At 47.6% G+C, this 12,054-nt stretch overlaps 1 protein-coding gene across 4 annotated transcripts in view; it reads left to right on the top strand.

The window, feature by feature from the left end:
* Nucleotides 1–5,775, top strand: part of ASB3 (ankyrin repeat and SOCS box containing 3) — a 404,583-nt gene extending 398,808 nt beyond the window's left edge. For all 4 annotated transcript variants that reach the window (XM_086927737.1, XM_086927738.1, XM_086927740.1 and 1 more), the window contains exon 11: nucleotides 5,409–5,775. In XM_086927737.1, coding sequence (XP_086783863.1) covers nucleotides 5,409–5,572 — 164 coding nt within the window. In that variant the 3' untranslated portion in view covers nucleotides 5,573–5,775. The remainder of the gene's footprint in view (nucleotides 1–5,408) is intronic.
* Nucleotides 5,776–12,054: the final 6,279 nt, after the last annotated feature.

A 12,054-nucleotide genomic window follows, 5' to 3' on the forward strand; every position in this document is an offset into this window, starting at 1 on the left:
ATGCTCCTGTCCTCCAATAATTAACAGATTGGTATGGCAGAGTACGTGTTGCTTTCAGGGTTCAAAATAGAAATATAAAGAATACCAGTACGTGACCTCTAGGATTCCACAGAGCACGTGCTTGAATGGAAAACAATGACAACGTGTGATGCAGTGTGAAATTCTAAGTGTGAATATAAAGGTCCACAAAAGTTTACCTACGAAATGCAACTTGTTGTGAGGCTTTTGCAATTGACCTACTAAGAAATGATTTAGGTTCATAACTACTAGCCCTAAAAACTTGATAGAAATAGACTTTGCTATGATTCGCCTTTCTTCATACCATCAGGATAATCTTGTGATGATGTACTATTTGGCCTAGGCTTGTGAAACAAACATTCACAAAGTTAGCTGGTCTTGACTGTGACTCTGGGGTACAGACCTATTGACTTTGCCATTGCTTATATCGGTTTTGACATTGCTAATGCCAAAAACATCTCGCAATGTTTTTTGTAAGCCATGAGTTATGATAAGACATGGATTTATGTGCATTGTCAGAGCCATAAGAAATTGAAAAAAAGAAACAAGGAAAGGCAAAGCGAAGCACCTGTGAAGCTAATTGATACCAAATTGAGCTTGTTTTGAAACTATGAGATATTTTTATATTGAGAGGTCGGAAAATTGTAAAATGTGATAAATATTTGGCAATTAAAAAAAGAAAAGTGTCATTTGAAGATCTTGTATTGAAAAAGAAAATACTTATCTGTTGTTGCAGAATATATTACGTTCATTTAGAGCATCTGACTATTTGGCACATATATATTGCTTGTTAAAATAGTGTGAAAAACAGCGGCAGCTCCTCCGCAATGGCGGAGTAGCGTCACCCCACTGCCTTGCTCAGAGCCAGCAAATGAAAAATAAAACGATGTTCGGTTTATTTTTCATTTGCCGGCTCTGACCATTTTGCGCAGGGAGGAGGATTGCTATGTGCACGCCCTAAGTGCAAATATATGTGTTTGGTCAGCCGCCTGAGTCCGACCAAAACACACAAGCCATACTTAGGTTTCTCCAGCCCGTCTGTTTTAAACAGCCAGGCTGGAGAATCCCCCACTGATTCCGTAGTCAGCCCGCTCAGGCCAATCCCTGCCCTGCTCACATAGTATGAGAGCAGCGGGGGGGGGGTTGCACAGGTAGTCCGTGGCACGACCCCAGTGCTTGCTGGGACAAGGAAGGATGAGGTATGACGTGATAGGTGGGGCAGCTCCAGGTAAGTGTTTTTTAGGTCTCGCCTGTCGATGCGCATGCGCATCGAGCAAGGCGAGAGTATTGGCACTTATCCGCTCTTTATCCACACTGCAAGGAATCGTGGCGATTCCTTGCAGTGCACGAGAAATTTAAGCTCAATGCGCATGCGCATTGAGCTTAAATGCGCGTGCACATGCCCCCAGCCGCCTACTCTCTCTCACAGCCTCCCCCAGCTCCGCCCCCTCACTACTTGATTGCACGGCCGCTAGGCCGTGCCTCCCCTACTCTCCTCCCCCCTCCTCCTCTCCTCCCCTGCCTGCCTGCCGCTAGGCCGTGCCTCCCCTACTCTCCTCCCCCCTCCTCCTCCTACTCTCCTCCCCTGCCTGCCTGCCGTGTCGCACCTCTCCCCTCTCCGCCCCCTCCCCTGCCCGCCGTGCTTAAACGACAACTTGTTTTTGTAATGTCACGCTTCCAGTAAAATGTGTAAGTCCGATGAAAGATTTGTTAAACGGGGCATCTACAATGGAGCCCTTCGGCACACAATTGATGACTTGAAAAAATCAACACGCTCCCATCTACCATGACCTGATCCAGGCGTGGAGTGGAGCTCGGCCCTGATTACAGGGCTTTAGGACCACCACTGTTTGCACACGTGACACTACAGCACGCGCCACAGCTCTGCGGTGGATCCCGGAGTGGACACTGCAGTCCTGCGCCAAGCTTCGCCTTCTGACACGTCTTGTGTGAGCTTGTCTTTTCCAACTCGGACTCTGCGTTCAAGCTGCGGACCTTGATCTGCTTGGCTGCTCGTAGGAGCAAGTCTGACAGCATGATGTATAATGTACACCGTACGTTACAGCGGCACCTGCTGTTTCAAGATCAATGCCTCGGTGTTATTAGAGATGTTGGTGTTAAGATGCGCAGCAGTAGGGGCAGCTCGTGCGTTGTTAACAGGCTCACAGCCAGTACATCTTGCATCAATCCGTGCCTTACACGAATATATTACTCAATTTAGACTGTACGGTACCGTGAGATGGAAGGCATGTAGTCCAGGGTCGGACTCAGGAACAAAAAAGTGTTCGGAAACCACAATTAAAGTTTCCTCCATTTGCGAAAAAAGTGACCAATGTTTGCCTATCTGGCCACTTTTGAACGTGTAAAGACACGCTGTATGGGTATTTTGTAAGGTGTGGGAGACTGTGTATGTGTGTTTGCTGCGAGCATTTTTGTAGTAACATCATGGAAATCGGCGTTACAAACCCAGCCTATTTGGCCATTTAACAAGCACACCACCAGCTAAAAAAAAAATCGCCCCTCGTCCTGATCAGTCATGCTGCTCATCAAGCACTGAGTGCTTTCCCATAAGGCCATTCCGACCCTGATGCAGTGTCACCCGTTTGCTTTACAACACCCTCCCCCCCCCCTCCCCCTACCCAATTTGTGTGCAGGCGCCGCCTCTGCTGGCGCGCGCCGCCTCTGCTGCCAGGCTTCGATCGATGCCTCGGTGTTATTAGAGATGTTGGTGTTAAGATGCGCAGCAGTAGGGGCAGCTCGTGCGTTGTTAACAGGCTCACAGCCAGTACATCTTGCATCAATCCGTGCCTTACACGAATATATTACTCAATTTAGACTGTACGGTACCGTGAGATGGAAGGCATGTAGTCCAGGGTCGGACTCAGGAACAAAAAAGTGTTCGGAAACCACAATTAAAGTTTCCTCCATTTGCGAAAAAAGTGACCAATGTTTGCCTATCTGGCCACTTTTGAACGTGTAAAGACACGCTGTATGGGTATTTTGTAAGGTGTGGGAGACTGTGTATGTGTGTTTGCTGCGAGCATTTTTGTAGTAACATCATGGAAATCGGCGTTACAAACCCAGCCTATTTGGCCATTTAACAAGCACACCACCAGCTAAAAAAAAAATCGCCCTCGTCCTGATCAGTCATGCTGCTCATCAAGCACTGAGTGCTTTCCCATAAGGCCATTCCGACCCTGATGCAGTGTCACCCGTTTGCTTTACAACACCCCCCCCCCTCCCCCTCCCCCTACCCAATTTGTGTGCAGGCGCCGCCTCTGCTGGCGCGCGCCGCCTCTGCTGCCAGGCTTCAGCACACCAGGCTGCACACCCCTCACCCCCCAGTCACTTCATCGGCACCCACTTCACACGCACTCTGCAGGTCATAAACAGGACCATCTGCTCCACTCCCAGCACTGCATGACCATCTTCAAAGCAAGCTTGTAACACGAGCTGCCCTCAGACGTTCCAAGACACACACTTTTAATGCTTCTGAGGTCGATAACATGAGCCCCGTTGCATTGACACACACTGCCCTCACACACACAAGTTACTGTCACACACACACCCTCAACCCCTCACCCTCACTCACCCTCAACACCTCACCCTCACTCACCCTCAACCCCTCACCCTCAACCCCTCACTCACCCTCACTCTCACTCATCCTCACTCACCCTCAACCCCTCACCCTCACTCACCCTCAACACCTCACCCTCACTCACCCTCAACCCCTCACCCTCAACCCCTCACCCTCAACCCCTCACCCTCACTCACCCTCGACCCCTTCCCCTCGACCCCTCCCCCTCAACCCCTCACCCTCCCTCACTCACCCTCACTCACCCTCACCCCCACTCACCCTCACTCACCCTCACCCTCAACCCCTCACCCTCACCCTCACTCACCCTCAACCCCTCACCCTCAACCCCTCAACCCCTCACCCTCAACCCCTCACCCTCACTCACCCTCACTCACCCTCACCCTCACCCCCTCACCCTCACTCACCCTCACTCACCCTCACCCTCACTCACCCTCAACCCCTCACCCTCAACCCCTCACCCTCACTCACCCTCACTCACCCTCACCCTCACTCACCCTCAACCCCTCACCCTCACTCACCCTCAACCCCTCACCCTCACTCACCCTCAACCCCTCACCCTCACTCACCCTCAACCCCTCACCCTCACTCACCCTCAACCCCTCACCCTCAACCCCTTACCCTCCCTCACCCTCAACCCCTCACCCTCACTCACCCTCAACCCCTCACCCTCAACCCCTCTCCCTCACTCACCATCAACCACTCACCCTCAACCCCTCACCCTCAACCCCTCACCCTCACCCTCACCCTCACTCACCCTCACCCTCACTCACCCTCACTCACCCTCACCCTCACTCACCCTCAACCCCTCACCCTCACTCACCCTCAACCCCTCACCCTCAACCCCTCACCCTCACCCTCACTCACCCTCACCCTCACTCACCCTCACTCACCCTCAACCCCTCACCCTCAACCCCTCACCCTCAACCCCTCACCCTCAACCCCTCAACCCCTCACCCTCAACCCCTCACCCTCAACCCCTCACCCTCAACCCCTCACTCACCCTCACTCTCACTCACCCTCAACCCCTCACCCTCACTCACCCTCACTCACCCTCACTCACCCTCACTCACCTTCACCCCCTCACCCTCACTCACCCTCACTCACCCTCACCCTCACTCACCCTCAACCCCTCACCCTCACTCACCCTCAACCCCTCACCCTCACTCACCCTCACCCTCACTCACCCGCACCCTCCCTCACCCTCACTCACCCTCAACCCCTCACCCTCACTCACACTCAACCCCTCACCCTCACCCTCACTCACCCTCAACCCCTCACCCTCACTCATCCTCAACCCCTCACCCTCACACAGTGCAATAGGTCTCAGACCATTTCAGTTACAGCTTTAAGAAATGTTTATGGCTTTTTTTATTTGTAATTCTTTAGCATTGGCTACAGGAAACAAAAATGCTAAACATTTACAAAAAAAACCCATAAACAATTCTAAAAGCACTAACTCTAATGGTGCGAGACCTATTGCATTTCCAATGCTTGTTTATTACTATTCCCCCTGCATGCCCACGCTCCCCGGTGCCCCCTCCACCTGCCTCGCCACCTCTTTATTGTGGCAACCGCTACTGGTGGAAAACAGGCACAAAAGAAAGAACTATGAAAACACAATAAAGTAGGAAATAACAACTTAAGTGGGCTGCTTTCATAAGGAACCGTGTGGTCCATGGACTGAATATACGGGCACTTTTTCCTTGAGTAGGATTGGAAGCGTTTAGTGGCTGTAATGTGTATAGTTTAACCAAATTAAAGACTTACTTAGTTGTTTTGTTTGTTTATTTAGGATTAATGCCATCATTGTCTCACCTTTGCCGTCTTGAGATACGGACACTTCTAAAAAGTGAACATCTGCGGACCGACCACCATATCCGCCAGTTACCTTTGCCCACTTGCCTACAGGACTATTTGCTCTATATAGGAACTCTGAGAACATATGGCATTTCCTGAACAAGAGCTATCCAGAATGTAAGAACAAGACAGTCCCTTAATGGATATCTTTAAACTAAGGATGTAACTGGTGCAACAGATAATGCTGGACTATTGAAAGTTCTTAATGGAAAGTAATTACCACTGTGTAAATATTAACCTGTTACCATTTGTAAAAAAAACTACACCAAAACATGAATAATAAACTTTTTCTGTTATGCGTTCCTCTATTGCCCAGTGTTGCTTCTTTCTTTTATTTTAAGAGCATCAAAATGTTGGCAGATGTAAGGTACCGTATTCAATGTTGGTGAAATAACTTGAAACATTTCAGCAAACTTTTTTGATCTTGTGGTGAGCGCATTCAATTTGTGTTTTAAAAATCAAGAACACCCCCCCTTACGAGGTGTCCTAGAAAAAAGTGTAACAAACACCTATGGTTCACTAGTTATTTGCAGTTGTACACTTAATGATTGTTTCTGTTTAAATCTCCCCTTGAAGCTGTCCAGATACTACTTTTGGTACCACTTTTAAGTTTTTGGCCCTTATTATGAGTTCAGCGGTATGGTGGCAGTCCGCGGATTGCCAGACTGGCAGTCTGCCCGCCGCATTAGGACTGTGGCTATTGGACCTCCACAGGACCGCTAATGGTGGTGCAGAGGTCTGAGGCCCCTAACATGCTTAAGGTGCCCCTGCAGCACCACCAAGCATATTAGGAGTTTCCTCACTGCCACACTTTTCATGATGGTGCGACCCCCATGAAAAGTGTGGCGTTGAGGAAACAATGGGGGCCAATATGGCCCCATGTTGCCTCAGCGCCATGGAGTTTATGCAGGGGGCACATATTGTGCACACCTGTGTGCATGCACCTCCAGTGCCTGCAGGGCATGGACTTCTCTGTCCATAATCTGCAGAAACTGCTTTTGGCGCTCGCATTGCGGTGCCTTGTTCAAATCTTAACTGCATACGAGAGTAAAAATAAGTCATACTATGGTGGGTGGTTTTAATGGCTTTAGAGCGGTCTCGGAGCGGGGCAGCAGTGTGGCAGGCCCACTGCAAAACCGCCAAAGTCATAATAAGGCCCTTAGGCTTTTCCTGTAGCCTGCCCCTGTGTACCTTACTCTATAATGTTGCCACTGAAAACAGCTTGAAATGTGTTTAAAAGAGAGCTTTTCCCAAGTTGTGCTGTGCAGCTGTTATGTTGTATACACGCCAATACTCCCTGCTGTCATCTTCAAAGATATCTTTTTTTCTTTGATCAGTGGGAACTGGAATTTGCTTCTCTGTCACTCAGCAATTCTGTATTATGGGTGTCTCTCTGGAATTTCATTTTTTCTTTTCTTTTTTACCTCCTCCTTGTCTTTATCTCATGCACCCTATGCCAAAGCCTTGTGGTTTACAAACCATCTGGTGTTTTCCTTTGCTACTTACAGGGCAACATTAATTAAGAAACCCTTGATCGGAGAATCTCATTTAGAAGAAGGGTTGCAAGGTATGTAGAGATGTCCAGACGCTAGGTTTTGCATCCCTTCTCTGGTACCCTCTGCCTACGTTTGAAGGCCACACCCACTTTCTAAATGCAGCAAGTCCTAAACATCTCTAATAAGGTACAAGTACGGGTTGTAATGATAATTTTACTCCTTGGTTCACTTAAGGCTTGTTTCAGTCAGATCCAGTTGACAAAGGATATGTCTTGCTCTGGAGCAGTAGCCCTATGCCTCTGCTGCTCCTTAGTTTAATTTGTCTGACCTGGAGCAGTTCATCTCACAATCATGGTATAAGTAACACTGCACTGTTGAATTAAGCTCATCTCTTCCTATTGGCATAGTGGCACAAGGAGATTGAGTCCTCCTCCTCCCGTTTCTGCAGGCTGAGTGGAGTATGCAGTTGCATGGACCACTTTATTACCCTGATCATATTGACATCTCAGTAATTACTCTCCAAGACTCCTCATACATTTGAAAAAAATGTCTGTTCTGCCAATATTAGCATGGCTGCATCATGTCGAGAGTTAACTTCCTATTAGCTCGGTTTCCGTGTCCTGACGACAACTCCTTGTATTTCAAAAATATGGAGTCAAGACATGGCAGACCAGTAGTGAAAAGTTTAATTAAATTAATCCTGCTGCATTATTTGTTATTCATTTATTGGACTTTTGCCTTATTAATAAATGTGTTGTTTTTAGTATACAAAAAATATTGCGTTACACAAGATTACTGTGCCATCTGCACTTTTTTTTCTTTTTTTTTCTGTTTTTCTTTTTAAGTCATTACACTCTTGCATTTGTTTTGCTGAAGTATATTTTTGATGTACACTTCTTTTTTTTGTTTAAAAGTTTTTGGAGTTCTCAAAATACAATCGGCATCAGAAACAGTGAAGAGAAAAAAAATGCAATAAAATAATAGCTTTACAATACAGCAAACATATTACATATGCAATGAGAGAAAAGTAAGGAGCGTACTGAACTAGTATATGCAGAAACCAAAGAGAGAGAAGGAAAGGAAAAGATAGAGAGAATGAAAAAGATAGATAAGAAAAAGGGGAAAGGACGAGAAAAGAGCAGAGATTAACGTGCAGGATTATGAGTAGATAGATAAGACGAAAAAGGAAACCATATAAGGATAGATTAGAATTTTTGAGCAATAGAAAGAGAGGAAACAGTAGCAATTTTGTGCTCGTCACAGACAAAATTCCACCAAGTAACAGAAGATAATGAAGAATTATCCTTCCAGAACATTAGGATAACTTTAAAAGCTAGTGCAATAAAAAGGTCAAATAACAAGGAAACATGTGCTGGTTGGTCAAAATCAGGCGATAAAGAACCTAAAAAGACATTGTGGAAAGATCAAGTGAGGTTACATTTGAAAATTTTCATGCACAAAGACCAAACAGATTTCCAAAAGCTATGAACATTAGAACATACATAAAGTTGGTGTCTTAATGTGCCAGTAACAGTAGAACAAGACCAGCATAGAGGGGAGGACGATGGAGAAAACGTTGAAATCCCAACCTGGGTTAAAATAGCTCTCTTATAGATGAAATACAAAGATTGAGTAATACGAGCGGTAGCAGAAACTTTAAACAGTTTAGACCATAATTTATCCCAAGTTGTAATGGGAAATGAAAAAGACAAATCGGTTTCCCATGCGGTTTCAATAGCAGATTTTGGTCTCACATTAGTACGAGATAACAGTAACTTATATACAAGAGCAGCTTTAGGTCTATGTGTGGGAAATAATAGGTATAGAGGAGAGGTTGGAGTAAGGGAAGGTATAGCGTCTGGGATGACAAATGTAAGTAACCGTTATGTAAAGGTTCTTGTAAAGCGCAACTAACACATAACGGTTTCTTGGCGCTGTGAGCAAAAAGGAGACAGAGAAGGAAGTGTCAGGGCGAAAGAGAGAAGAGAGGAAGACCTAGTTGTGTGCTCTACGGAACAGATGGGTTTTAAGAACAGATCTAAAGTGAGTATAGGAAGTAATGAGCCTGAATTCTATGGGGAGGACATTCCAGAAAGATGGAGCCAGAAACGAGAACCTTAACCCTCCGTGTTTCTTGCGTTTGAAGACAGGTGTCTTCAGTAAGCCTAGATGAGAAGAACGGAGGTAGCGGGAGGAGCATAATGGTGAAGTAGAGAGGAGATAAATGACGGGCCAACCCGGCCAGGGCCTTGAAAATGGTGCAGCCTAATTTAAAATTGCAGCGCTCGGCTACAGGGAGCCAGTGAAGTGTCTTTAACAGGGGGCGAACATGCTGATGCCTAGGCTGGCGGAAGATTAGCTGAACCAGCTGCAATCGATTCAGCTGGTAGGCAGGGATACCAACATAGAGAGAGTTGGCATAATCTATTCTGGAGATTACCAAAGCCAGTAAGGTCAGGGTGAGGGCCTCTGTGGTGAGAAAGCGGGCAATTTTGCGGATTTTCCGCAAATGAAAGAAGCTGGAGGAGACCATAGCATTAATCTGGGGCTTCATCGAAAGATCATTACAAATGATCACCCCCAAACTTTTGGCTGAGTCAGCAGGGCGAGGTGGGAGACCCAGGCTGATGGGCCAGAAGTTGGGACTCCACGGGTTTGTTGCACCCCCGACAAGAACCAGTCGGTCTTATCGGGGTTAAGTTTGATATGGTTTGCCCCCATCCAGTCACTGATGTGACATAGCGTGGACTGGAAATTGTGGATGGATTGGGCAGAGGGATCGATGTCAAAGATCAACTGGATGTCGTCTGCATAATTAAATGCAGTGACATTACTACCTCGTAAAGACCGGATGAGGGGGGTAAGGTACAAATTGAAAAGGAGGGGGGAAAGGGAGGAGCCCTGTGGGACGCCACATGTCAACCCAACTTAATCGGCAGCGAACTGGGAGAGCCTGGTGGCGATCGCTCAAAAAAGAGCGGACCCAATATCGTGGTCGACCGTGTCAAAGGCGGCCGACAAATCCAGGAGAACCAAGGCCTGGCTGATATTAAGGTCCGCTCCCCTCCGCAGTTCCTCCATCACTGAAAGAATGACCACCTCAGTAGAGTGGGCGGGTCTGAAGCCGGCCTGTTGGGAATCGAGGAACTGCGTACGCTCGATGAATGAACTCAAAAAGTTGGTGACATGGGCTTCAAGTATCTTACTAAGGTAGGGAAGTAGGGAAATGGGCCGAAAGTTACTCAAGAGGGACGGGTCAGCATTAGGTTTTTTAAGGATGGGCGCCTCTTCAGCAATTTTAAAAGAGCTGGGGACCAGGCCCGCTTTGAGTGAGTTATTCAGAAGTGACAGTGGGGTGAAAGGACTAGCAGTGAAAGCGTCATGCAAGACATGGGGGGGCAGCAATAGGTGGGGGATCCGGAAGCAACCTTATTCAGCAAAACTAAGAACTCGTCCTCCGAGATCGGGGGTATTTGAGTGATTTGCTGAGAATTAGAGATAGCAGGGATGGTAGCAGAAATGGCTGGGTCATAGGGAGCAAGAAAGGAAATACTATTTTTAATGTTAACAATTTTATCAATAAAAAACTGATTAAGGGAGTCACAAAGTGCCCGAGAAGGGAGGGATTTAATAGTGATCCTATCTGGGTGCGAGAGTTCCTCTACAATAGAGAAACTGTCTTTAGCTTTAGAAGCTGAATCTAAGATCTTCTTAGAAAAGTAGGAGGTTTTAGCTTGCAAGATAGCAAGTTTGTACTCTTTAAGCAGGGTCGTAAATACCAACTTTTTGTCAGGGGCATAGTCACGTCGCCAGCCGCGCCCGACCTGCCTAAGTTTAAGCTTCATGCCTTTAAGTTCCTCAGAAAACCATCTTTGCGCATCATGAGGGCGCTTTAACCTTACCTGTTTGAGGGGAGCTACAATATCGCTAGCTGATTCAAGCCAGTGCTTCAGGCCTAATGCTTGGGTGTCAAGGGAGTCGCAGTCGGGGGGGGGGGGGGGGGGGGGGGATAGGCTCTGAGTAAGGTTACAAATTCACCAAGATCAGCCCTATTCCAATTTCTGGCAGGGAGATTACCCTCAAGGACCCGACTAGCATGGGAGGTAACAGTGAGGGAAAAGGTAATGATGGAGTGATCCGATCAGGGACAAGGAAGGATAAGGGGAGTAGAAATGTCCAGGTTGGAAGTCCACACCTGGTCAAGAATGTGGCCCTTAACGTGGGTTGCCGAGTTGATGTGTTGGGAACAATTCATACCAGTTAAAAAATCGGAAAAGGTGGCAGAGCAGACACTCTCTCTATTGTCAGAGGGCCAATAATTAAAATCCCCTAGAATCAATAATTTTGAGTTATTAATGACCAGCTGGGAGAGCATATTGCCGAACATTGATGGGAAGTTAGGCATAGACTGAGGGGGTCGATAGACCAGGACACAGATGAGAGGTACCACTGGGGATTCCAATCTAAGAACAAGGCAGTCGACCAGAGGAATGCTGGCCACCACCAATGAAGAAAATCTAATAGGATGTTTGATGATAGCTGCCACCCCGCCTCCCGACTTACCCGGGGCTCTGTTAGCTTGAAGAACATAGTAACCCGGCGGGGTCGCTGCGAGGATGTCTGGAGAGGACTCCTCGTTAAGCCATGTCTCTGTAACAAATAACAGGTTGGGTTTCTCAGAGTCCAAAAGTTGAAAAATTTCCAACTGGTGCTTGACCAGCGAGCGGGTGTTAAGGTAGCTCACTGCGAACTTAGAGTTAACAGCCATTTTAGTGGAGGAGAAGAGGGCAGTCGGGAGGTTTGGAGTAGCCAATGGTAATGCCATTGCCAGAGGGGAATCGAATTCAGGGAAAACCTTTATGGGGCAGAGCAGTCCCAGTGACTCTAGCCTGGGCAGTATGGTGGGACAGAGGGACCAGTGGGCATGCAAGTGTGCCAAATCAGCAGCGGAATAGTTAATAAGTTGGGCAGAGTGGCAAGCCCCTGGCCCCGACCGGCCGTGGACGGGCGCAGACGGGCTAACCTTATGCGCACCTTTGGTGCGCAATTGTCGCGCCCGCTGCGCTCGTCCGCTGCGCTTCCGAG

The sequence above is a fragment of the Lissotriton vulgaris genome, chromosome 6, assembly GCF_964263255.1.
Source record: "Lissotriton vulgaris chromosome 6, aLisVul1.2, whole genome shotgun sequence".
NCBI classification, from domain to species: domain Eukaryota; kingdom Metazoa; phylum Chordata; class Amphibia; order Caudata; family Salamandridae; genus Lissotriton; species Lissotriton vulgaris.